This window comes from Canis aureus, chromosome 11, assembly GCF_053574225.1.
Source record: "Canis aureus isolate CA01 chromosome 11, VMU_Caureus_v.1.0, whole genome shotgun sequence".
NCBI lineage: Eukaryota > Metazoa > Chordata > Mammalia > Carnivora > Canidae > Canis > Canis aureus.
This window is the reverse complement of record NC_135621.1, coordinates 22211082-22237682: the sequence shown is the minus strand read 5'-3', so window position 1 is coordinate 22237682 and position 26601 is coordinate 22211082. Positions and strand designations below refer to the sequence as shown.

Genomic DNA, 26601 nt, shown 5'->3' with positions numbered 1-26601 from the left:
CCCCTGCTGCTGTTCTAGCCTTTCACTGAGGGAAACAGAAGGCCAGCCTGGGCCCCGTTCGGTCCCCCTTCCGTCTGTCCATCCGTCTTGTCTCAAAACCAGGGCCTTGGTGTTGGGGCGTCCAAGTCAAACCAGGAAAACCTTTGCTGGAAAGCACATGAGAGAATCACCTTATTGTCAAGCCCGAGCCGGAGGCCTTGCAGCATCACGGCTTCCCTCTGGCCTTGGTCCTCCTGCCCCTGTGCTTACCTGTGTTCTCGTGACCGTCCACCACTGAGGGAGTCTTAGTTTGGGGGGTGGTACCACGTGTGTCATTTTTACTTGAAGCTCCTGAGATGTTTTGTTCTGTGCTGTAGCGTTACAGACTTTTGTTCGGGGCTGCAGAAGTGGACTCGGATCTGTTTAACGGGCTGTCGAGTGACGTTGGTCAGCCGGGTGGTTGATGCGGAAAGGCTTCCTTGCTTAAGCCTTCGACCCCCGAGGCACAGCCGCCTTCCTGGACTCCTGGTCAGGGAGGAGATCCTTCTGCTTCTTCCCCTCTCCCCTCCTTCCCTCTCCATCCATCCATCCATCCATCCCTCTCTCCCTCCCTCCCTTGTCCCTTCCTCTCCATCCCCCTCTCTTTCCCTCCCTCCCCCAATCTCTTTCCCTCTCTTCTTTCTCGAGCTGTCATTTACATATCCTCTATTTCACCCACTTAAAGTATTTTCCGTCTATTCACGGAGTTGGACAGTCATCACCACAGTCAGTTTTAGAACACTTGCCTCACCACCAGGGCGGTGCTCGCCAAGCTCGCAGGCAGTGACTCCCGGTTCCCTCCTCCCCAGCCCCTGGCTGCTGCTCATCTACTTTTTGTTTCTGTAGATTTGCTTATTCTAGACATTTGCTTATTCCTGTGTGTGGAATCACATAGCCTCTGGTCTTTGTGACTGGTTTCTGTCACTGCACGTGGTATTTTCAGGTTTCATCCACAGGGGGGGTGGGGGCATGGATGTCAGCACTTCCTTCCTTGTTGTAACCTGACAATGGGCATAGGTGATGGACCTTGCGACTGCACACTTTGGCTATTATAAGTGACACAGTATATTTTTTTGTGTTGATGTTTGTTTTCATTTCTCTTGGGTGTGGACCCTGGAAGTGGAAATACAGGGTCATGTGGTAAGTATCTGATCTTTGAGGACCTGCCAGCCTGTCTTCCAAAGCAGCTGCACCGTTTTTATATCCCCATCGATAGGATGTAAGATTTGAATTTCTTTCCATTCTCACCAACGCTTGTAATTACCCTTTTAATTTTTACCATCCTTCTGGGTGTGAAGTAGTATCCTATTGTGGGTTTAATTTGCATTTCTCTGATGATGGAAGATTTTGGGCTTGCTTTCTGCAAGGTTTCAGTGTCCAGTGTAACCAGGACAGGGGTGGGCTGGGGGTCCGAGTCAGCAGGTAGTATCCTGGAGGGGCACTCTATTTTCTGGCCCCTTGGGTGGCTGAGCCCTCCTCTGGCAGCCACACAGGGAACATGCATGGTCCTCCATCCAGCATGAGGGATAAGCTGGCACACATACACAGTTTAAGCTGTTGCATTCTTTTCCTGGGCCAGCTTCCCCGCCTCCCCCCACCCCTCCACCCCCATCATTATTCTGAATTTGTTTTCACTGCTATCATGCACTAGGAGTTTTAGCCACTTGTGTATGTATCCGAAATGATAGATAGTGTCATTTTCTAAGCTTTCTTAAATGATGTCATGCTGTGTATATTCAAGGTACCCTTCATTGGTACATTTATAAATTTACCGATCTTGATTCTCGTAGTTCCTTTGTGTTTACTATGGTTAGTATTCTGTTATATGTGTATGTTCCAGTTTGTTTATTCGTTATTCAGTTGATAATGGATATCTAGGGTTTTCTGGAAATTTTTTTTCTTTTTAGTATTAGCGACGTTGCCGAACCTGTCTCCTGTGTCCTTAGGCAAGGGTTTTCCACAGCGTGTACCTAGAAGTGACATTATGTCATGCCTGTCTGCTTTTCGTAAGGAATCACTAGGGTCCTCTTCAAAACAGTGAATTACTGTAGTGTTTTAAAGCAGTACGATTTATTAAAAAGTTTATTGGTTAACATATTTTTTAAAGAACGATTTCATTATGTGGAATGAGGTAGGAATGTTAGTTGATACTTACTCTTTTAAAATGGCTTTAGCCGAAGCTTGTTTTTCTGTTTAGCTATGCAAGACCAGATAAAAGTGCAGTTTTAATAAGATAAAATGAGATGCCTTTTAGTCTAAGCTTGAACTTTGCTGGAACATTTTCTGCTCAATAAACACAAGTAGTGTGCCCATGAAGAATTAATGTGTTTGTGCTGTCCTGGGAGGGAAGGAGCCTGCAGCTTGGGCTAATGCTTCAAGACTTGTAGAAATGACTTGTGTGTGGTGGGCAGAGAGGCCCCACTGCCCGTTGGTCTTGAGCCGTATTTGTGTATTGAGACAGGAGGGCAGGGTGCAAGTGAACAAGGTAGATGGGTAATATTGGTGAGTGCTATCTGTAGGTCCCTTGGCGGTAGTCAAGCTGCTGCCAGTTATGGCTGTCTCATTTCTTCCTTGTTCTTATTCCCACTCTGGGACAAGGAAGCTAAAGCCTAGAGCAATTATACAGGCCCTTTGATTCTTAAAACTGGAAACTTTCTTTTTTTTTTTCCCAAAGATTTTATTCATTCATTCATTCATTCATTCATGAAAGACACACAGAGAAAGAGAGAGAGGCAGAGACACAGGCAGAGGGAGAAGCAGGCTCCATGCAGGGAGCCCAACCTGGGACTCAATCTCGGGTCTCCAGGATCACACCCTGGGCTGAAGGCGGCGCTAAACCGCTGAGCCACCGGGGCTGCCCCAAAACTGGAAACTTTCTTTCAAGGTCAGGGAATCCTCCAAGAGATTTTAGGGATTCAGACTGGTCACAGGGGATGGCTTTCCCATGGTGTCACTGGGAAAGTTCAGAGGCTGGATGGAAATCAGAAGGCTGGTCACACACACACATCGAGGTTGATGCGGCCGTCAGCTGGGACGTAATCTGAAGCTGTTGCCTCTAGTGCTTCCAGGTGAGCTCTCCATGCGGCTAGCTTGGGCTTCTTCAAAGCCTGGTGTCTGGGTTCCAGGAGAGAACCCAAGAGAACTAGGTGGAAGCTGTGCTGCCTTTTAAAAATTTAACATCTTCATTGAGATTCACGTATAATATTTAAATTTAAATATTTAACATTTAAATTCGCATACACCATTCCTTCGTTCACGGGGTGAAAATCAGTGGCATTCATTCTGAGAAATGAATTCAATTCTTTCATTCTCAGAGAGAAGCTCTGTAGTCTCTCGCTGTTATGCTGGCCTCCTATCCTCCCCCCCAAGCAACCACTTGTCTACCTCTGTCTCTATAGATTTCTGTTCTAGACATTTTTGTGTCAATGGGATTGTGTAATAGGTGTTTCTTTATGACCAGCTTCGCACACTTAGTGTGCTGTTTTCAGGGCTCTTCCTCAGAGCATGTGCCAATGCAACACTTTATAGCTGAGTACTGTTCTGGGGAATAATGTTCCACTTTACCGGGTTTTTGTTCTCGTAGAACATTACATATGCCAATTCATTGTTTTGTTTTTATAAGCAAACGTTAAGGTTCTTACGAGTTTGGAGTCCAGTGTGCTTGTCTTTGCCTGCCTGGTACTCCTCATGATGCCTGTCACAAAGCAGGGGCTATCAGATGCCCATTCAATTTTGCTGAAAAATTTTAGAATATAAAAGAACATTTTCTGTAATTAAAATGTGCCACAGGCACAGGAATGTAGGAACTAATGGAAAACTGAAAAAATGCCCCAATATAGAAGAATCTTCTGCATATTGAAGATAATCAGTAGTGAAAAGGGTAGGTTTTTAACAAATAGGCATTGGAGCAGTGGATTATTATTTTTTTTTACAGTTTTATTTTACAGTATGTAGCAAAAATAAAATAAATTCTAGGTGACACAAAACTCAAGGTAGAAAATAAAAGCACAGAAGTGTGGAACAAGAACACTGTTGGATATTTACACCATCTCAGTAAGTCTGCTGAGCTGAATGTTTGTGTGCTCCCAAAACTCGCATGAAGCCTTAACACCCAGAGTGAGGGTGTAAGGAGGGTGGGGTCTTTGGGGGATGAGGAGGTCCTGAGGCTGGAGCCCTGGACCAGGTGGGATTAGGTCCTTTATAAAAGAGGCCCCATAGCGCCTCCCTGCCCTTTCCACTGGGTGAGGACACAGCAAGCAGGTACCAGCTGAGGCCCTTGCCAGAACCTTGGTCTTGGACTTCCAGCCTCTAGAAACGTGAGGAACAAACGCCCTTGTTTATAAGTTGCCCTGTGCGTGGTATTTTTGTTATAGCAGCTGGAACAGACTAAGACAGGTAGGGGTGAGCTTTTTTAAGTAGAGTCCTCAGAGGAGAGCCCTGGGTAAACGCATACAAGTGAGGTTGGCTTAACCACAGAGACCTTTAAGCTTCCATCAGCCAGGAAGACGGATTTGTCACCTGGCACTATTCTGTTCCATTCTGGTTTTCTGTTGCTGCTGTAACAAATCAACACAAACCTATAGGCTGATAGTGCACATTTATCTTCTAGTTCTGGAGGTCACAGGTCGGACATGGGTCTTGCTGGGCTAAAATGAAGGTGTCGGCAGGGCTTTCTGGAGGTCGTAGGAGAAGGCTTTTCCTTAGCCTCTCCAGCTTCTCTGGGCTTCCCACAGTTCTTGGCTCGTGGCCCCCTGTGTCCATCTTCACAGCCAGGAGTGTAGCCTTGACCAGAGCATTCTTCATACCCTCAGAGGGAGGGAGAACTTCTAAGGACTCAGGGTTAGATTGGGCCCACTCGGCTAATCCGGGGTGCTCTCCTAGGGCTTAGATCTTCTGTTGCATCTGCAAAGCCCCCTTTGCCGTGGGAGGTGACACACACACGTTCTGGGATTGGGATATGATGTCTTTAGCCATTATTCTGCCAACCACGCTGCCTGAATGACAGCAGGTTTTTACTAAGCAGTGAGAAGAGGGTGAACACCCCTTAGAAAGATGGGCAGAGGGTCTGAATAGGCAGTTGACAGAAGTAGCACAAGTGCACAAAAATATTGAGAAATTGCTTAACCTCAAAAATAATTGAGACACATGACCAGCATCGAGGCCATTTTTCTCCCATTAAATTAGCAGTGATTTGTGGTCTGTCCACATGGCTGTGGGGCACGTGGACGGACCACCTGTGGCAGTGTGCATCACAAGCCACATTGGTTAAATGAGTTATGGTGTAGTTATGTGGTGGGACCTTCCAGGGAGATGGCACCGGCCACCAGTGAGTTCACTGCTGCTCATTCTATTCTATGACTTTTATTTTAAAATTATTTTTTCTATTATGATTTTTAAAAAACATTTATTTGAGAGAGAGAGAGTGAAAGAGATCACAAGCAGAGGGAGCGGTAGGGGGAGAGGGAAAAGCAGGCTTCCTGCTGAGCAGGGAGGTTTTGTAACCTCCTGCTTGTTGCTCCCAATGCTGGGTTGGATCCCAGGACCCCAGGATGATGACCTGAACCACGACTTAACCCACAGAGCCAGCTAGGCGCCTCCTTTGATTATGACTTTTAAAAACTTTAAACAATTGGAAATAATTAGAGGTTTATAAGGGGCTGCAGAGAAGTGTGTGGCGAAATCTTGTGTGCCTTCTCATTGTTATGTTTTTACTTTTTAATTATTTATTATTATTTATTCATGAGAGAGAGAGAGGCAGAGACACTGGTTGAGGGAGAAGCAGTCTCCCTGTGGGGAGCCCAGTGTGGAATTTGATCCCTGGGATCATGACCTGAGCTGAGCCAAAGGCACTCAACCATTGAACCACCCCAGCACCCCCATTGTTGTTTTTATTTTTTTTAATTTTTTAATTTTTTAAATATTTTATTTATTTATTCATGAGAAACACAGAGAGAGGGAGGCAGAGACACAGGCAGAGGGAGAAGTGGGCTTCATGCAGGAGCCTGACATGGGACTCGATCCCGGGTCTCCAGGATCACGCCCTGGGCTGAAGGTGGTGCTAAACTGCTGAGCCACCTGGGCTACCCCCATTGTTGTTTATAAATTTAATATGTAGCATACTTTTTTTTGTACTTGCCAATACATGTAAATAAATGCATTTAAGTAAGTTGGATGGTAACAATATAGGGAAACCGTCATGATGTGTTACTTAGTGAAAAGTAGGATTTCATTCTATTTTTAAAAATTAAAACATTTCTGGGTGCACGAAAGGCCTCTGTGTCTGCATTAGCGTTAGCCTGCACACCCCTGTCACGAGGTCCCCCAAGCGTTGCACGGGGACCATAACGGGCCGTGTCACCGCTAGTGGCTGAGCCGAACCGAACGCTGCTAGCGGCCTGCTTATCCCGTGTCCTGGGGAGGGGGCGGCTGCAGTGGGCACCCTGCAAGGCCATCCAAGAGCCGAGCTCTTGCTCATCTTCCCGCTGTGCCCGCGTCCTTGGGTGGTTTTATAACCTCCTGCTCATTGCTCCCCGGGGTGTGAAGGCTGAGGAGCCCTGGGCCTCACATCCGTCCGTGTTCCCGGCAGGAAGAACAGGGGAGCCGGGGGAGCCAGGGGAGCCAGGGCCCGAGGGTGTGCCTGCTCGGCTTGGCTCCTCCAGGCAGACAAGGAAGGGTCTGTACTACTTGTGACTGACCTGCCCTGGGTCACGGTCCCCCCTTGCCCCGGGTGGACGTCTCCCGCGGAGGAAAGGGTGTGGCTGGGGTCACTCAGCTGACCACCCCAGCTTTCTGCCGTGGGCTTTATTTTGTTTCCATCTGTCTTCCAAGTTTACTCTGATGAGCAGAAGACTTTATTTTTAATTTTATTTTTTAGAAAATACTTAGAGAAAGCGAGTGCCGTAGTGGCAGGGGAGCGGCAGCAGAGGGAGAAGCGGGGAGCCTGTTGCGGGACTCGATCCCACGACCCCGGGATCACTCCCTGAGCCGAAGGCAGACACAACCACTGAGCCCCCCAGGGGCCCCCAGAAGACTTTTATAATAAAACCATTGTGTCTTAAAAAAAATACATTTAACTTCTTTTTGCGATTCTGCATTTTGTGTTTGGACACAATGGCCCCAGAGGAGAACTCCCAGGCGAGCATGTCAGCATTCATTCTGGGTACTGCCGGTGGCACTCGGTCCAGGGTGGGTGCCCGAGGCCCTGGTGATGCGGTCTGAGGCCCGTTGGCAGGGCGCGCTGAATGCCCCGTTGTGTGTGTGGTGAGGGCTTGTATGGTGCCATTCATCCCTCCCAGACGGGCCCTCGGGACCCGTGGCTGCTGAGGGAGGGTTGCTGGGACCTGGTCCTTCCCTGGGCCGGGGGTGGGCTCATGGGGAGGCCGCAGAGAGGCTAATTGGTTTTCCCTGTCTTTTTAAACAGCATCCAGCACGTGTATGGTGCCCAGCACCCCCCTTTCGACCCACTGCTACATGGCACGTAAGTGGGGTCTGCGCTCGGGCTGCATCACATGTGCTCCTGGGAGCCCCTGGTCCCCTGCCCGCTCCCCGGGAGTCCCGAGGGGAGGAAGGCGGTCTTCCCTCCAGCAGATGTGTTGAGACCCGGCGTGGCTTGTCCTCTGGAGGAGGGTAGACGGGGAAGCCCAGCCCGAAGTGGAGGGGCCCGTGCAGGAGAACACGTAGCTGGCACCCCCTTAGCAGGGGAGGGGGCCTGGCTCCTGTTCACCGTGGTTAACTCGCCCCTTGCCCTCCACTGCCCTCTCTGCCCAGCGGCCTGGGGTTCGCCCTGCCCGTGGGTGCGCTCCTCCACCCGAGGCACATGGGGTGGTGTGTCCCGCAGGAGCACACCGGCAGGTGTTACAGGACACACCATGGGGCTCTTGCTTGAGCTGTGCTGTGTCCAAGTCCATACACCTGAGGCCTGGGTTGTGGGAACGGCCACTCCTGTGGCCTCCACCTGCCTTAGCAGGTTTGCGGGTACCTGCTGACGTGAGGTCTGGGGATTTGGTTTGAAGGCCATGACTGCTGTCCTGGGCTTCCTCCTAAATGGCTTTTGTCACTGAGCAGAGACTGCTCAGTGGGACTCCCCCTCGAGAGCCTCTCCCTCTTGCCACTGAATCCTAGGAGTCCTCCTTGGTGGTTCTTGTTGTTTTTAAAAGATTATTTATATACCTATGAGAGAGAGAACACGAGCACAAGCACAAGCACGAGTGGGGAGGTGGGGTGGAGGGAGAGGGAGAAGCAGGCTCCTGGTTTAGTAAGGAACCTGATACAGGACTTGATTCCAGTACCCTGAGATCATGACCTAGGCCGAAGGCAGATGCTCAACCACTGAGCCCCCCCCAGGTGCCCCAGGAGTCCTCTTTAGGATGCCTCTTTGGGTTGCTCAGTTGAAGCTGAAAGTTTGAATGTACACTTTTCGTCTGGAGGCTTCTTTCTGCCTGGTTTTAGGGTGAGTGCTCTCTAGCCTCCGGGAGGACAAGTCAAGTCTGCCTTTCCTTTGCAGCTTGCTCAAGGCCACGCCCAAGGCACCCAGCACCCCCATGAAGGCCAAGAGAATCAGCACTTTCCAGGAGTTTGAGAGCAACACCAGCGATGCCTGGGATGCCGGTGAGGACGAGGATGGGCTCCTGGCCATGGCGGCAGAGAGCCTGAGCAGCGATGTGGTCATGGAGACGGCCAACCGCGTCCTGCGCAACCACAGCCAGCGGCAGGAGCGCCACAAGCTGCAGGAGGCTCCGGGCCCTGAGCAGAAGCCAAAGCCTGTGGCCGAGCCCCCTTTGGTCCCAAGCGGTGACATCCGGCTGGTGAAGTCCATCAGCGAGAGCCACACATCCTGTCCTGCAGGTGGGCCGGGGGCATGAGGACACACAGTGTGAGAGGGAAAGAGGCTCGAGTCCTTTCTCTGCGGGACATTACAGGGGTTCTGTTCTACATGTGGTGGGAGCTCATGCCCTTGAAAGACTTTGAGGTTGTTACCTGTGTGCCTGCAGGCCTTCCTGAAGCTGTGGACTTTATTTTGTGTTCCCAGCAGAGGACGTGGTGTGTGGCTTTCATGGGCAGGGTGTGAGGGGCCCACAGTGGGCACGAGGCCCCGGGGGACCCTGACTCCCATGGCTGTGTGCCATGGTTGTTCCAGGGGTGACATTTCCAGCTGTGGGGCCAGGCCAGCTGCACATTCAGAGGCTGTACCTCCTTTGGCCGCTTCCCAGGATCCCCCCAGGGATACTACATGTGGGCTCAGGGTCTGTAGGGGAGGGTCTGGGGTTCAGAATTGCCCCATTTGGGTTATAAACTTATATCCCTGTGCCTGGTGCTCAGTGGCCTTCCTGGAGCTCATTACTTTTGCTCCTTTGGTTTTGGGGGGCCTGTGATGTAAAACAACATACTTATTTGAAGAGCCTCTGTGACGGGTCAGGCCCTGCTCTCAGGGCTTGGGACGCCCCAAGGAAGTACCTGCCCTGGAGCACACGTTCTGGCGAGGGAGACAGACGCTGACCTATGCGTGATCAGTAAGGAGGCCTGGAGTGTGCAGGGAGGTGACACGTGCCATGGGTCGCAACAGAGGTGGGACGTGGTCACAGAGCAGGCCAGACCTGGGGTGTAATCTTAAATCAGACTGCCAGGTCACCCTTCTGAGAACGTGACGCATGAGCATCAATGAGGTGAAGGGGTGAGGCATGGGGCTGGTGGCAGAGGGGCCAGCCCTTGCAGCCAGAGGCTCACCGACTCCCTCCCCCAGGGTCTCCGAGGGTCAGGGGGCTTGCCCTGAGGACAGAAGAGGGAGTCTTCTGAAGAGCAGCCTCAGCTTGTCCTCCTGGGACACACGGAGCTGGCGTTTATCCCTCGTCTAGTTTTCAGAAACACTTCCCGGGAGCTGACTAACATTTAGAGCATCACACGTCTCCGTAGGCGAGAACGCTGTGAATTAGCTCCTTCGACCAGTTTTCATATTGGGATCTAAACTATTTTTCTCTAAAATAGGCCCAACTTCAAAGTATTTGAGCTTAAAAATGAAAATCCAGTTAGGGCTCCTGGGAGTGCTCAGGGATCCCTGGGACTGACACAGTGCTCGCCGAGCACCCCGGCCCAGCAGTGCCGTCAACCTGTGTGCCTCTTTAGGCCAGCAGGCGTCCCGAGTTCCTCTGCCCTTCGCTGTGCCCCCACCTCCGGGGCCTGGGTGGAGCCTCTGTCACTCCTGCCATCGGAGCAGTTGCTGGGAGGGCCTCAGCTCCCCTGGAGGTGGGGGCCCGTCCCTGCTGAGTGGGCTGGGTATCCACTCGGGCCGCAGGGCCGCCCTGGCAAGAGTACCACAGGCCCATGGTGTAGGCTCAGCAGAAGGCTCTGTCTCAGTCCTGGAGGCTGTAGCCGCCCCTGACAACGAACAGACCCCTCAGCTTCGCAGCCACTTTAGTAGGAGAAAGCTTATGGGGGAGGCATGGGGGCCATGCTGAGTGGTGGGGCAGGGTTTCAAGTCCAGGGCCCCTGACTCCAGGGCCTGCTGCTAGCCACTGGCCTCGCTGCAGAGAACAGGGCTTCTCCCCAGTCATTTGACCCCCGGGGCACACGAGGTCATGTTTTAGGACCTTTTCGGTGGTTACATCTGGGGTGGGGAGTGTGTGCTCATGGTGTGAAGTGGGCGGGGACCACGGGTGCCTGGCTCCCAGGAACTCTCTAGCCCGACTGCACAGTGCCAAGGGGGAGAGGGCTGCTCTCGAGCCCGAGGTGGCCTCTCAGGGAGCCGACGCCACAGGGGGCTGGCAGTGGTGGGCAGGACTCGTAAGCCTGTGTTCAGTCCCCTTGGTGGCCTGTTAATACTGGGGATGGCTTACTCGGTGTCGCAGCTAAGACGACCGTGTCAGTTCTTGTTCTTGCTGGGCTGGGCCCGGTGCAGACATGTTGGCTGGCAGTCAAGTGGGGAGACCCGGGGACGAGTCTTTCACCTCTGTGAGCGGGTGGGAGCCTTGGAGTGGTGGATAGGACCCAGAAGCACCCGGGGTAGAAGGCCCAGTTTTGTTGAGGAGGGCCAGGGGCATGTCAGGGAGGCTTCAGAGAGGAGGTGAAGTCTGTAGGGTTGCCAGGAGGGTGAGGTTCCGGGCTCAGGAGGTGAGGGCATCCTGGCCGAGGGGAGGTGCCGGTGGGCTGGGCTGGCTGACTGCATGCTTCGTCTGCATGGTTTGCACCTTCTCCGAAGGTGGGGACCATGTCCCATTTTCTTTGTTTCTCTTTGGTTTCCTGTGTCATTACATAAATGTCAGTGAGGAAAAGCGAGCGGTCTTCAGGGCCTGATGACCGTGGGCTCCCCCCTCCTCCACGCCCTGTCCCACCCTCGTCCCTGCAAGGGCCACATGGCCGTGGGCCAGGCCAGGCATCCATTCAGGTGAGGGACCTGTGGGTTCCATTTCCCGTGATTGCTCGAAGGAGCAGCCTTGTGTCATTTGGAAAATCCTGGACACTATGTTTTATGGTCTGGTTGGCACGCTGCTTGCCCTTGCCACTGCCAGCGTTTATGTCGGATGCCTGTCCTTTTACAGTGCGGCTCTGTGGGGAGCCCACGTCACCCCACGCAGAGTCCACAGGGCCTGTCGGCTGCCCTCAGCTGTGGCCTTCAGTGCTGGATTGATGGCGGTTCAAAGTTCAGGGACGGCGCAGCAGGGGGGCCCAGGCTGGCCTTCCCCATGCTGCTTCTTTACTTTTGATCGTCTGATTTTCTTCATCAAGTCTGAGAAGCCTGTGCCTTTGTACCTGAAGTCAGATGTCCTTTGCTTGACTCGGTGCCCCTGGCTGAAGGGCGAAGCCCGCCTTTGGCCGTGGAGGGCTCAGTGGACATGGCCGGGAGAGGACCATCTCCTTGGCTGACTGTGACCGAGCTGGACACTGACGGTGCACGTGAGACCCACTCCAGGGGCCCCGGAGGGGTCGCTGGCTGTCAATCTTCCTGCTTCCTCAGGGGGCAGGTGGGGGCATCACTGTGCTCTGCCCAGGAGGAAGTGGTACTTATGTGTCTGCATAAATGACACCGGTCTCTCTAAGATGGTAGATGAGTAAACCCAGCATGTTTAGTCCTGCGGGAGAACGTGGAACTGTCCCTCCGGTCGATCATCTTTCCTAGAGAATCACGACTCTCGGTGGAGTAGGAGATCCCGAGGGCGGGGAGGGGGGTCTGAGCACCGCCACCCTGGGCTCCCCAAGGCAGGCCCATGGGGAGGTCTGCAGGGAGGGGTCAGCCCTGAGGAGGGCCTGCAGGAGCTCTCTCTTCCACGCCCACTTCGGCAGGCGTTTCTGGAAGCTTAACTGGGCCAGACTCTGCCCGGAGGCCATGGGCCGTCTTGCTTCTCTGTGGCCCAAGGGTTTCTGCGTGAAGCCTTTCGCCTGTTTTCAGGCTCACGAGTCTGCTCTGCCAGCAGGAGAGAGCTGGTGGGAGTCTGGAGGTGGTGGCCAGGAGCCCACATGTTTGCTTCACACTGTTTCTTGTCCCCTTTCCTGGAATTTATTTTTTCCACTGGTTTATTATTTTTTTATTATTTTTATTATTTTTAATTTTTTAAGATTTTATTTATTCATAGAGACACAGAGAGAGAGAGGCAGAGACCCAGGCAGAGGGACAAGCAGGCTCCATGCAGAGAGCCCAACGTGGGACTCGATCCAGGGTCTCCAGGATCACTCCCTGGGCTGCAGGTGGTGCCAAACCGCTGCGCCACCGGGGCTGCCCCTCTCCACTGGTTTAAATTCCAGTTTTGGAAGATGTGGTTGGTCCTGGCAGCTCCTTCTGAGTGACCTGTTGGGCCTCGGGCTCTCTCCTGTGGCTCTTCCCTGTCTTGGGTTGCTGGATTTAGTGCACTGTGTCCCCTCGGCACTGTGTGTCCCTGTCGTAGGGTCGGTGGGCCGTCAGGCGTGGTGGTGGGTGGCACCCTGGGTTGGGGTTAGATGGGCCTGCAGCCCGTGGGCCCCCCCCCCCCAGCTTTCAGTGGGCTCTAGCTTCCTGTGCTTTGTCTTGGTGATGGCCCCTGCCCTGCCTCCTTCCTGGGGCCTGGGGAGATCTGAGGGCTGCAAAGAGTCTTCAGTGCCACCGTGTGTGCCTTGGTGGCTTCCTTCTATGCTCAGGCCCAGGTGACGCCTGCGGGCACGCTCATCCCAGCTCTACATCAACAGACCCTGGGATCGTGTCACCTGGGTCTGCTTTGGGGGCGCCCTGACCGTTGGTGCACCCTGAGATGGTCTTGGGTTTTCTGTGTGTCATCCTGCTTTTGCGTGGGCCCCTACCTACTTTCCTCGGGAATAATTCTGTACCGGGAAGCCAGTGGCTTCATGAGCGCTCACTGATCTCACTCCATGCTGAGTAGCAGTAGTAGGTCTGCACTGCCCAGTGGTGGAGGAAGGGACAACTGTGACACGGTGGCATTCACAGAGGGCAGGTGGGAGCCTTCCAACTGGGAACATGGTTGGGGGGGGTCCAGGAAGCCATCCTCACCGTGTGCTCTCTCTCTCCGCAGAAAGCGCCAGCGACACTGTCCCCCTGCAGCGGTCCCAGTCTCTCCCACACTCGGTGACTGTCGCACTGGGTGGGACGTCTGACCCCAGTGCCCTCAGCAGCTCAGCGTTAAGTGAAAGAGAGGCCTCTCGGCTCGACAAGTTCAAGCAGCTTCTTGCTGGCCCCCATACAGACCTCGGTGAGTCCCCCGCTAGGGGAGGGCACATGTGCCTTGTCCTCTTGGTGCTTCGTGCCCAGGCTCCCATGTGTGGTTTACTTTGTTGGAGCGTGGTCTGTGTTGTGCCAGGAAGTCACGAAGATGGGAGTTGTTTGTCCTCGAAGGTTACTCTAGAGTGTTTTGGTAATGGACTTCCAAAGCAGTTGATCTGGCATTTTTCTGTTCTTTTTTTCTTAACGCCCCTATTGAACTCCTTTGGCTTCTCGGAGCTGTAGGGCCAGCCAGGCTGCCATGCCTGCTCTTCAGAGTGTTCCGGGGGGACAATGCTGGTGACTGGTGTCCTGATCGCTGCTGACTTCACCTTCCTTTGGGGGCTTAGCGTCGGTGTAGCATGTGACAGGCCGTGAGCACCCCGGGGAGCCAGGGCAGGGCTTGGGTGGGCAGGCCAGCAGGAGACGATCCAGCCACCACTCTGCTTCTTGGGGGTCACGATAGCCATGCGGCCGCGCTGCAACCAGGCTCTGAGGTGTGTGCCTGCTGTCAGGTCCACCTGCTGGAGTTCCGCTTGCTTTGTCGTTCTTGCCTCTACACGTCTCCTCTCTGTGGAGCACCGCTCTGCCTCGGGCACCTTGCTGGATGCTGGAGCTCTCCTGAACGTGGGATGTGGCGTGGTCCTGAGCTCCTCGAGGGGCTGGAGCCTGGGTGGCCGGAGGGTGGTGTGCCCGGTGGGCAGTGCCCCACTCGGCCAGCAGGTGGCGCATGAGGCCCGCAGATGAGGCACCCAGCCGGCGGGGAGGCGGAGCCTGCAGAAGCTGAGGGGCGGGCCTGGCGCCTGGGTGCTGCTCCCAATGGTGTGAAGGGGTCCTTCCCCCAAGTTTCTTCCTTTACGTTTCCCTATTGTTGTGCTCATGCCGTGTAACACAGTCACTGGGCACCGGAGGATGTGCCGTAAAGATGTGGCACTCCTTCCCCCAACCCTGCTTGCCCTCCTTTCGTGGTTCTGGGCGTCTTATTCCACAGACAGTTGATGCACAAGACATTTTAAACTTTCTATTTTGATGTAATTTCAAGTTTACAAAAAAGCTGCAAGAACAGAAGTGACTCCTCTATTCACCATTTGTTTGCACTTTGCCCCATTTTCATTGTGCTTGAGCGTGTGCATGTATCCCTGAACCGTGTGAGTCCGTGGAGAGAGTGTGTCCCGGGCTCCTGAGAGTGAGACGCTTGGTCTGCGTGGTCCCAAGATTGTCATCGGTCAGGACATTTCACAGTGATGCGGTGCTCCTCGCTCCTCCTTGCGAGGTCGTCCACACTCACGCTGTGCCAGTCGTCCCAGGAATGTCCACTGGGTGCTTTTCCCGGTGGGTCCTCCCGGTCAGCCTGGAGGGGGTCCCGGCGTGCACAGTGTCTCCGGGCAGGCCAGCTCTTCTGCGACGCCCCTCGCCCCTCTGCGCGGGTTGTCTCGTGTTCCTCCTGATGAGATTTGGGCCTGTCGTTGTGGCAGGGACGTCCCTGTGGCAGGAGCCCACAGGGCTGGTTCGTCTTACTGTTGAAGAGTCCGCTCCAATGGCTGGTGAACACGATGCCCGTCAGTTCCTGCCCTGGGAGGGGCCTCTCTTCCTGTGGCGATTCAGAAGTCGCTTGGGGAGAGACGCTTTGGAGTCTGCACGTTTATATACTTGCTTTCTTTCTCCACACACGGTAATGCTGCTCTGCCCCCCTCTTTATTTTATTTATTTATTTATTTATTTATTTATTTATTTATTTATTTACAGTTTTGTACCTTTATTTGACAATCAGCGATTAGTTCTCATCCACATTAACTTAAGTCTGTAGATTTTTGAAAGTGGTGACAGGTACGTAGATAACCAGCGTGTAGAGCTTGTTTGGTGAATCTTCATCCTCGTTACGTTTTCTGGACAACCGCACACAGATACGGTATGGAACATTCCTTATTCCTTTGGCCCAGACAGCTTTGTTGAGTCTGGTGTCAATGCGCACATCTGGAGTTCCCATCTCCTTCATGGCAAATTTCTGGATCTCTTTGAGTGCCCGAAGGGCACGCTTCTTGAAACCCACTCCATGGATACGTTTGTGAATGTTGATGGTGTATTCTCTGGTCACTACCTCGTTGATGGCAGAACGGCCCTTCTTCTCGCCACCCTTCTTTGTGCTGGGCCCTAGTTGGAAAGGAACTATTTATTTATTTTTAAAGATTTTATTTATTTGAGAGAGAGCGAGTGAGCGAGAGACAGAGAGAGAGAGAGAGAGAGAGCATGAGTGCACAAGCAGGGGGAGCGGCAGGCAGAGGAAGAAGTAGCCTCCCCGCTGAGCAGGGAGCCTCACGTGGGACTCGATCCCAGGACCCTGAGACCATGACCTGAGTCAAAGGCAGACTTAACCCTCTGAGCCACCCAGGCGCCCCATGCCCCCCACTTTAAGCTTCATAGCGTATTTCCCGGGATAGCGCTAGGGAACCACCTGGCCTGTACGTGCCGTGTAGCGCACTGCTCCGTGGTGCCCAGGACTCATTTACTGCCCCTCCTGATGGGCACTTAGCTTATTCCCAGCTTCCTGTCATTATGACAGGCTTGGGAACTGTCCTTCAGACCAGTGATCCCCACCCTGTGTTGGTGACTAGTGGTGGTCATCGAGCATCCTGAAATGTGCGTCGGGGAGAAGAGGAGCTTGCGAACTTGGTGGGTGGAAGTCTCACCCACGACACTGGGAAGTCGGGTGGGTTGGGCATGGAATCGTGGAATCTAGTTGGGGGTTTGAGCTTGTACCGTGGCCACTTGCCTTTCCGGCTGACCAAAACACCTGTACCCCTGAGGCAGGTCCCAGGGTTGCAGGGAGGGCGGAGGTTCTGAGGACGACTGCTGGGAGTCGGGAGTGTGGGTTCAGTGCTCTCAGCCCCGAGACAGAAGCGAGCCTGGTAGTGCTCCTGGGGCCCTTGTTCGCCCACCCAGCGGCGCTAGCTGCACGCAGTGGGCAGACCCAGGGAGGGGTGCGTGTAGATTGCTTAGGACCATGCCCAGCACACGGTAAACACTCAGCAGTGCTAGTTGTCTACCTTCTTCACTTGTGTTGGGCTCCTTACCCTTTACCTGGATTTTCAGAGCCCTGCTGCACATGGTCACCATGTGGTCACCGCCAGTCAGGGCAGTTTGCACAGATCCTCTTGGCTGAGTTAAGTGGTTTCTGACGGTAGGGGGCAGGGAGGTACTTAACGAAGACAGGATACACCGATAGGAATTGCAGTTCCGGGTCGGGAGCTGAGCCCCCATTGGTCTCTCCGTGGGCTTCGTCAGGGGGATAACTTGTGGCAATTCCAGTCCTTCGCACAACAGAGCTTTCAGGACTCGTGGGAAAGAGGCTGTGTGCCGGCAGGAGGGAAGGTTAATACGTAAAAATAAGATTCTTTTGTTGGGTTGGTGGCATTATGAGTGTTTTCTGTCTTCAGCATTCTGTTTAAGTATCAAATCTCACACCAAAAAGCTTTCAAAGTTAAACAATTACTGGATTTGTATTTAGTGGCAGGAGAAAACACAGCCAGTAAATTGCCTGTTTTTATAAGGCATTTAAGATAGCCTTGGAAGACAGTGGAATATATTATCTTCCACATTACATAAAAGACATAAGTGGCAAATATTTGCCAATGTTGGAGAAGCAAATCACTGATGTGAGAAGTGCCCACAGAAATGATTGTACCTGCTGAATGTCATCTCGTCGGCGGAGAGCTGTGTTTCTTTGTTTAGCTTGTGCTCTGTTATGAGCCTGGGGATGAAAGTAGCAAATAGAACTTAACAGCTCATTCTGCTCTTAGCATTGACTCAATATTTACTCGTGCAAAAGGCTGCTGCTTTGAAGCCCAAGAAAATGACACTTGGAGGCGTTCATTTTTACTGCGTGCGTCTGTGCGTGGGAGCAGGATGGGGCCGAGGGCAGAATGTGCCGTCCAGAGGCCCCTTGGAGCCGCCGTGTCTCAGTGCTGGGGCCTCCAGGTCACGGGGGCTCCGAGCCTTCCTCTGCGACCACAGAGGGAGAGAGGCTGGATGCACGGCCTCCTGCCAGCTCCCCCTCCCGAGCACGCAGTCTGGCTGGAGGGCGGAGGGTGTCCCTGTACGTGGAGGTAGGGAGGAGACATGTTTTCTAGGGGGAAGGGCTCAGTGGAGCTGAGTTAGCTGTTCCCTTAGGGCCCGTGGCTAGGGGATGGCCTTGTGGGGCCCAGGTGACAGGAGGAGGCAGTCTGGCCTTGGTGCCAGGCCTGGCTCTGCGCCATCCACGCTCAGCAGGTGACTGGGGAAGTTGGGCCCACCCTGCAGGGTCCTGTGACCGGAAGGTCATCTACGGAAAGCACCCACATGGTCCACTCATTCAGCCAGGCTTCGCCGAGCACTTGCTGTCGGTGTAGGCCCCGGAGAGAAACAGGGAACCAGATCCCCCAGGCCGTGCTCTCCGGGAGCTGACATTCTGGTTGAGACAGGCACGCACACGTACACAGTACTGCATAAACTTCAGAAACTGCGGGAAGGTGCTACATGCACGTGGAGAACAAAACTGCCGAGGTAAAGCCTGGGTGCTGCTGTAGAGGAGCCGTCGGCCAAGACCTTTGGGAATAGGCCTCTGGGATGGAGTTGGAGGTGGGGAGGAGCCTCCCGGGGCGGCCGGTGCTGCAGCAGGCTCCCAGGCTTGGGGACTGGAAGCAGCTGCTGAGCCCCGGCCTGGTGGGGGAGGGTGGGGAGGGGCAGAGGCCAGCAAGCAGGGAGGGGCAGGTCCTGAGCGCTCCAAGGGCCAGAAGGAGCTTGGCATGGCGGCATGACGCCTCTGGAAGGTGCCGGGGAAGCGAAGCTTGGCACAGGACACCCGAAAGTGGTTGCTCCTCTGTGGAAGGAAGAGCCATGGAAGACTTCTGGGCAGGGTGCCTCCAGCGGCCTTGGGCAGCCACTCAGGAGCGCGTAGGCAGAGGGATGGAGGGACAGGGAAGAAATTAGGCTGGTAGCCTGGGGAAGGGGCCCAGGGTGTGGGCTGGGGCTGGGTGACGGTCGCTTTCTCGGGTGCTGCAGGGCAGGCTGGGGGGACCTGGCACCTGGTTGGACGTGGAGCCGGGTAGACTGGGGAGCACAGTGGGAGCCTTGGGGCTGTAAGGAGGGGGCCTCTGGTGCACACAGAGGTGTGTCGTTTCACTGGGGACACAGAATCCAGTGCTTAGGACACAGAGCCGGGGAATCCACAAGGTCCAAGTAATTGCACACTTGCTGTCATCTTGGGCCTTCACTCCGTGCTGGCTGTGGTGCTTTATATGTGTGTGTGTGTGTGTATGTATGTATATATATATATATATATATTTTTTTTTTATTTTTTTTATTTTTTTTAAGATTTTATTTATTCATGAGAGAGGAAGGCAGAGACCCAGGCAGGCGGAGAAGTGGGCTCCACGCAGGGAGCCCAACGTGGGACTCTAGGATCATGTCCTGGGTCAAAGGCGGCGCTAAACCGCTGAGCCACCCAGGGATCCCCAACTTTATGTATGTATTTGTATACGCAGATGGTTCCCGACTTAGGAGGGTCCAACTTCCTGGTTTTTGGCTTTATGACCATATGAAAGTCATACACATTCGCTAGAGATTATGCTTGTTATCTTGAGTGTGGATCTTTTCCTGGGCGGGTGATCCGTGGCCCGCTCCTCTCCTGTGATGCGGGCCTCTGGCCACAGCTTCGGGTCGGCATCGAGATCACAAGGGTCAACAGCCGTGCACTGGCACCTGTGCTTTTCTCACTTTCTGTACGATGTTCAGTAGATTCCACGAGATACTCAGCCCTTTACTGCAGACCAGACTTTGTGTTAGCTGATGCGCGGGCACGTTTAAGGTCGGCTGGGCTAAGCCCTGATGCTTGGTAGGTGAGATCTTTAAACGCCTAAGGCGCGTCCGATTGTGTGCACTGTGTCCCCGAGCCCCACAGCCGGCCCTCTGCTGCGGGAGGGAGTCTGGGCCTGGTTTGCAGCTGAGGAGGTGGAGTGTTAGGTGCAGCAGGCCGGCCCTGTGGCCCCACAGTGAGGGCCACGCCGGCGGGGAGCTGGCCCAGACGCAGGAACACCTGCAGCCCTTTCTGGTTAGTGTGGCTGTGGCCTGCTCCCTGCTCTTTGGGCGCCTAAGGGATGAGGGGCCCTTTTTGTTCTCAAGGGCCTTGTCAGAGTGCCTGGAGCAGAGGCCTTGTCTTGGGCATCGTGGCAGCCTCTGAAGGTGGCATCTGAAGGCGCCTTGGCCTGAGGGCACCCCCTCCCTGGGGTCCTGGAGGTGGGCCGGCTGCGCCCAGCGTCGCCCTCTAGTGTCCAGGTGCAAGCTCTGCCGCCCCAGCTGCATGGTGACCTCCAGGCCCTGGTGGCTGAGTGTGCACCTGCCCTTGTTGGGGGAGGGTGGGGGCTGGAGCGTGGGAGCTCCAGCTAACACCTCTGTCCCTGAAGTCTCCCTGGGGGGCACTCCGAGGGTAATCCCGGGAGCCACTTGGAACTACCTGAGAGCAGAGACCCTGGGGAGAGGAACCCAAGAACCACCTAGCCTTTGTGCTGCATATGCAGCTGCCGCTGTGCTCTCTGCGCGCTCAGTGCTCTGACCACACTAGCCACTCGCTGGTCTCTTCTCCCCCCCCTCCCCTCTTCTTCCCTCCTGCTCTCCCTCTGTCCCCCCCAGCCCCTCCCCTCCTCCTGCTCCTACCACCCCTACCCCCACCTTGGCCTCTGCTCCTGTCTCCTCCTCCCCAGCCCTGCTCCTCTCTCTCACTGTCCCTCCTCTCCCTCCACTTGCTTCCTCTGCCTCCTCCCACTCCTCTCCCCTACTGCCCTCTTCACTCTCTCCTGCTCCTCTGCCTTCTTCCTGTTCTCTCCATCTGCTCAGGTCCCACCCTGTCTCCTGGGCTGGATGCATTTTGACTCCCTGGCTCAGTTGGCCTGTTGCGTCCCCTCTGCATCAGAGGCGTGGACAGTGTGGTTCTTCATCTGTGGCTCCAGTGGGGCTTTTGGGAAGGAACTAGGAGCATAGAGAGGGGGACATCGTGATTGTCCCACTCAGGCTGTCGGGGAGCCTGGGCAGGTGCCTTTGGAAGGCCTGGTTTTACCTCATCTGGGGTTTGAGGAAGAGGTACTGTCAGTGAAACAAGGTTTGCAGAGAGAGCTGCTGAAGGTCTGAGACTGCCCGAGTTGTGAGGCCTGCCTGTGGCTCAGGAGTGGGGACAGACCCAGGTGGCCACACAGGGCTCTGCTGCTGCTGGTCTCGTGGCTCCTGCCTCTTGAGGTCCCAGATGGCCACATGCTAGACTGCGCCTTGCACGAGAAGCCCCCGTATTGCCACTTATGACCCTGTGAACGTGGGGTCCCCGTCCTTCTCCATGACATGGGGCATGGCTGGCTGGCCAGGGCCCGTGAGTCTGGGCTCCTTCCTCGGTGTTCTCCAGGTCTGTCCCTATGCGTACCTTTCACCTGGCCCTCCTGCAGCGCCTCCGTGTTTGATTCTCCCTGTAGCATCTCTCTGTAGTCTGCAGGGACATGGGCAAGGACCTTTGTTCAGGAACATTCCTGAGGGGAGCTTGTTCTTAAGCAGGTCATCTATTTTTACAGGTGGTTTCTGGGTTAAAGGTGTTGCCTGAGTTGAATTCCCAAGGCCTCAGTTTCTCCCCCTGACTCTGCATCCTGCTGCTCACTCCCTCATCTCTGCACACGGTGGCTCCCCCTTCCCATCGCTCTCTCCTGTCTCCGCACGCCCCCCCACCAGCGGTCAGTGCATCTCCTTGGTGTTGTGTGCACAGCCCCTCTGCCCCACGCCCTGCTCCAAGCTACCACCTGTCTCCTGCTGGTGACTGTGGCCTCCTCACCGGGCCCCCTGCAAACCCCAGTGCCCAGGGCTGTGCTGCACATGGTGTCCATGATCCTCTGAAAATAAGATCCAGAGCAGCTACTTTGCAGAGCCATCCGGGGCTCCCACGGCCCTCAGAGGGACGGCCCTAGGCTGCTGGCAGCCTCTGTGCCCGGCAGGACCTGTCTTGTCCCTCTCTGGCCTCCTGTCCCTGCTCCTCCCTTGCTGTGTTGAGTCATTTCCGGAGCACAGCAGCATGGCCATACCCAGGGCCTCTGCACCGCCGTCCTGCCCTGGATTTCTGTGTGACTTACTCCCTCCAGGTCTCTGCACGCATGTCCCCTCACCGTGTGGCTCTCCTGACTGAGCTGCGGGCAGCCGTGCCCACCCCGGAACGCCTCACCTTCTTCATTCCCTCCTCCGCCAGCTTTGTCTTTCTGCAGAGCACCCTTCACCCTCTGCCCACTTGTCCCTTTGCTTGTTCTTGTGGCCCTGTCCCTCTAGGGAGCAGGGCACCGCTGGCTCCTCAGTGCCTGGCACAGGGAGTGTCCCGTAGGAGACACTTGTCCTTGGTGTTGCCGAGCAACTGTCAGACGCTGCTCCCCTTCCTCTGGGCACAGAGTCCTCCGTCTCTGCCTTTGTTTCTTTAAAATCAGTTACGCAGTGAGTGTTCTGCACGTCCAGATGATGGCTCAGCGGCAGTGCTGTGCTTCCTTCCATGGTGGGCAGTGTTCACGCTCTGCGCCCTCTCTGCTCCGTGCCTGGCCACCTCCTGCCGGCCCCCAGCCACCTCCTGCCACCCGGCCCCCACTGCCCCCGGCCACCTCCTGCCACCTGCCTCCCCGGCCACCTCCAGAACCTTTGGCCATGTGGGCCCCGCTCTCACCCCTCTGCTGTGCACACTGCTTCCTCCACCTCGTTTTCCCACCTTGGTGCTTCTGTGAGTGTTGAGTGTTGTTAATACCATGATGTTGGGACTCTGAGAAATGGGAAAGAGGATAAAAACCAACAAACCAAAATTGCCATCGTGTGCACGTGCTGATGTGCCACGATCTGTGTCCTGCCAGCCCTTGGAGCTCTGGCGGGAGGTGCTCTCCGTGTCACGTCACCCGGCCCGTGGCGGCCTCCTGGGCTTGGGACAGGAGCAGGAGGGCCCTGGGGCCACACCGCCCCAGCGCCAGGGTGCCACCAGAACTAGTCCTTTCTGCACGGGTTCACCACTGGCTGCAGTGTTGGAGCGGCTGGTGGGAGCACTCAGCTTGCAGCACACCAAATTGAGTGTGATTCAGTGAAAAGGAGTATTTCCTTGGGTATCTGGAGCAGAGTAAACCCTCAGTTTGATAGGAGACCTTTCAGGGCTCGTCAGGGAACTCTATTGAGTGATGGTTTTCTGCGCGTAATCTTAAAAGCAAATGTTAAAAAAATGTTTGTGAGTCTCCTTTACAGTTTTAAAGTAGCGGTCTTAAAAATCAATCTTTGACGTGTTTGTCTTTTCTCTCCCATACTTTCTTTGGTAGATTGGATGCTGGGTGAGACTGTGGAGCCTCTTTCCTGTGCAAGGGGGAGAGGAGGGAAGCGGGGAGTACGGGGGTGAACTGCTCCTTGCTCTCCGCAGGGCTCTGCGTACTTTCTGCCTCTCACGGGGGGCTAGTTCCGCCCGTCATCCCGCTGGACGGTGAGGCACCTGCCCTTGTCTCCCAGGGTCTTGGGAAGCAGGGCTGGAGGGCATCCCCGGGGGGTGATCCGCATCTCTGGTTCACTGGCTGGCATGGCAGCCTTGTGTTGAGGGGGATCGGGGAGCATTTGTGTTGGCTGCAGGTAACAGAGAATCAGACTCCGGGACTTTGAAAAGAAATAGGGGTTTATTTTTCTCTGCAAGATGCTGCACGTCATCAAGGATCTAAGCTTGTGGCCACAAGATGGTGGTCATCGTCTTGTGTGAGGTGAAGGGCAGTCACCACAGCGTCTGTGTTCTTATCAGCAGAGAGCTTGGCCAGCCTGGGCTGCGGGGATCCCAACCAGTAAGTATCTCAGGTGGGCTCAGCCATCGGCACTTGGTAATTGGGCTTCTGATAGCAGGGAAGGGGGCGGGGTGGATCTTGGGTAAATAGCCACCATGTTTGCTCCTGATATTTGGGGGCATGTGTCACCTCAGTGGATTTCCAGTCCCTTGAGGTCAGGGACTGTCCCTTCTATGCTATTTACTGTGTGCTGGGGTCTAACCCTGGGTCTGACGCAGAGTAAAGGCCTGGAAAATTTGGAATTCCTTGCACCATGTGCGGGATCTGGGTGGGGAGGGAGTGGAAGGGCATACTCTGAAGCTCACAGGAAGACACCGCATTTAGAATGAGCTCTCCTCGGCGTCCGGTCTGTTCCCAGGAACGGAGCTGAGCCTCCGAGGCGCCACAGACAATTGCATGCCAAGGGTCTAGCTCTGGGAACTGCAAAGAAAATGATATTTTTGTTTTAAGATGGTTTATGTTTCTTGGAATCTATCATGAAAGTAAAGGATGACCCCCGATGCTAAGAACTGCTACGTGGAGCCGAGCAGAAAGGCAGGCTCAGGGTGGCTGGAAACACGTTAACTTAGGAAAATGTGATGATGCGCTTTGAGTGTAATGGTGAGCTGCTCCCCTGAGCCCCAAGACAGAGAGGGCACAGAGCCCGGATGGGGGGAGGTGGTGTCTGTGGCAGGTGGGTCCCACCGGGGTCTGGGGTGCGTTGGGGATCGTGGACCTGTGAGCCTTTGCCGAGGGCACGTGTTGTGGACATGTGTCGCACACAGCTCTGGGCTGCAGGTGCTGCTTGGCTCTGAGCGGTTTCCGAGGTGCGGTGGCTTTCTGGGTTTTGGAAGGAAGAGGTACCGCTCTCATGTGGATGTGATAATGCCGTTACCTGCGTCCGTTCCGGCTGCTGTAACAGAAGGCCACAGACTGGGGGTTTCTAGTAACAGGCACCTATTTCTCCTAGTTCTGGAGTCTGAAGTCTAAAGGCCAGGTGCTGGCGGATTCCATGTCTGCAGACCCGCCTCCTGGTTCACCGATGGCTCCTTCTCGCTGTGTCCTCACGTGGCAGGAGGGCGACAGAGCTCCTCGGGGTCTCTTTTATGGGGGCACTGATCCCATTCATGGGGCTCCACCCTCAGGACCTGCTCACCTCCTAAAGGCTCCTCCCAAACACCATCCCACCGGGAGTCAGCGTTTAACACATGAATTTCGGGGGCCACAGGCTTGGTCTGAGGCAGCCGTTTGCTTGACGAGACATGGCACTCCTTGGGCACTGCAGGACGATGGCCTGTTTGTAAAGCTCCTTGCCTTGAAAATACCTCACTGGTTTGGTGTTGACCCTAAGTGACAGATGGAGCTAGTGGCCTCCCCATTATCCTGGTTTTGCAGATGAGGACACAGATGCAGTGAAGGAGAAGGAGGTGCCTGAGGTCAGAGTCAGCAGCACCCACAGTCCTTGGACTGCTCACCCGGCGTCCTTTGTCCTGCACACTGTGTAGCTCCCCACGCGCACCAGGACCCCAGAACTCCCTGTGAGAGATTTGATACAGGATTAAATCATCCGTGGCTGAAGGAAGAAAAGAGGAAGAAGTATCTAATGAGTAGAAATGTAAGGCTTGGGAGATGAAAAATAATCCGGTTTGGCATTACAGCTGGATTTAACACAGGGACGAAGTGAAACTTTAAGTCAGTTAGCAAGAATAAAGAACATGCTGGGCTTTGTGGAGGGAGGGGAGAGAAATCATCTTTATCCTGAATTTATTGTGAAGAGTGACACGTTTTTAGGTAAGGCTTAGGTTTGGTCTTTAGCCAGCTCTTGAGATTAATAAAATGGGAAGCTTTCTGGTAAAATCTGAGACTATGTTCAAATTGGTCCTAAAGGGAAAAAGTTCAACTTTCCTTAAAATGCTTAAAAAAAAAAAACTTATGTCATTTTCTTGGGATAAGTTATTCTAAGAAAATTAGATAAGAGGGATCCCTGGGTGGCGCAGCGGTTTGGTGCCTGCCTTTGGCCCAGGGCGCGATTCTGGAGACCCGGGATCGAGTCCCACGTCAGGCTCCCGGTGCATGCATGGAGCCTGCTTCTCCCTCTGCCTTTGTCTCTGCCTCTCTCTCTGTGTGTGTGACTATCATAAATAAATAAAAAAAAAAGAAAAAAAAAAAAAGAAAATTAGATAATATCTTTTTAAACCCACTTTTAAACCCATGATGTAACCTGTGTATCTATCTGGGGTTCTGGAAGGAAGAGTCCACACGTTACAGAAGGTGAAGAGCTACACGGGCAGCCCGCTGGCCGCCTCTGACCCTCAGCGCCCCAGGGACCATGAGCGAGGGAAATGGGAGCACCCCGCCCCCATGTGGTCCTGGTTGCACTTTGCTATTTATTAGTAGAGTGGCTGCAGTAGGTTTTTTTTTTAATTATTTTATTTTTTTTTAAAGATTTTATTTATCCATTCATAGAGACACAGAGAGAGAGGCAGAGACCCAGGCAGAGGGATAAGCAGGCTCCACACAGGGAGCCCAACGTGGGACTCGATCCCGGGACTCCAGGATCATACCCCAGGCCGCAGGTGGCACTAAACCGCTGCGCCACCAGAGCTGCCCTTTTTTTTTGTTTTTTTATTTTATTTTTTTTAAATTTAAAATTTTTTTTATTTTAAATTTTTTAAATCTTTATTTATTTATAATAGTCACAGAGAGAGAGAGAGGCAGAGACACAGGCAGAGGGAGAAGCAGGCTCCATGCACCAGGAGCCCAACGTGGGACTCGATCCCGGGTCTCCAGGATCGCGCCCTGGGCCAAAGGCAGGCGCCAAACCGCTGCGCCACCCAGGGATCCCGAGTTTTTTTAAAGCTTCTTTAAGCTTTACCCTCTTTTTCTTTCTTAAATATTTTATTTATTTACTAGAGAGAGAGAGAGAGAGAGAAAGGTGGGGGGAGGGAGGGAGGCAGACTCCCCACTGAGCAGGGATCCTGACATGGGGCTTGATCCCAGGCCCCTGAGATCATGACCTGAGCCCAAGGCAGACACTTAACCCACTGAGCCACACAGGCACCCCCCCCCCTTTTTTTTTGAACTTTA

At 54.2% G+C, this 26601-nt stretch overlaps 1 protein-coding gene across 3 annotated transcripts in view; it reads left to right on the top strand.

Moving 5' to 3' along the window:
• TBC1D22A (TBC1 domain family member 22A) overlaps positions 1–26601 on the top strand; it is a 334472-nt gene that overhangs the window by 16123 nt on the left and 291748 nt on the right. For all 3 annotated transcript variants that reach the window (XM_077914077.1, XM_077914075.1, XM_077914074.1), the window contains exons 2-4: positions 7439–7495; positions 8522–8862; positions 13509–13685. In XM_077914077.1, coding sequence (XP_077770203.1) covers positions 7439–7495; positions 8522–8862; positions 13509–13685 — 575 coding nt within the window. The remainder of the gene's footprint in view (positions 1–7438; positions 7496–8521; positions 8863–13508; positions 13686–26601) is intronic.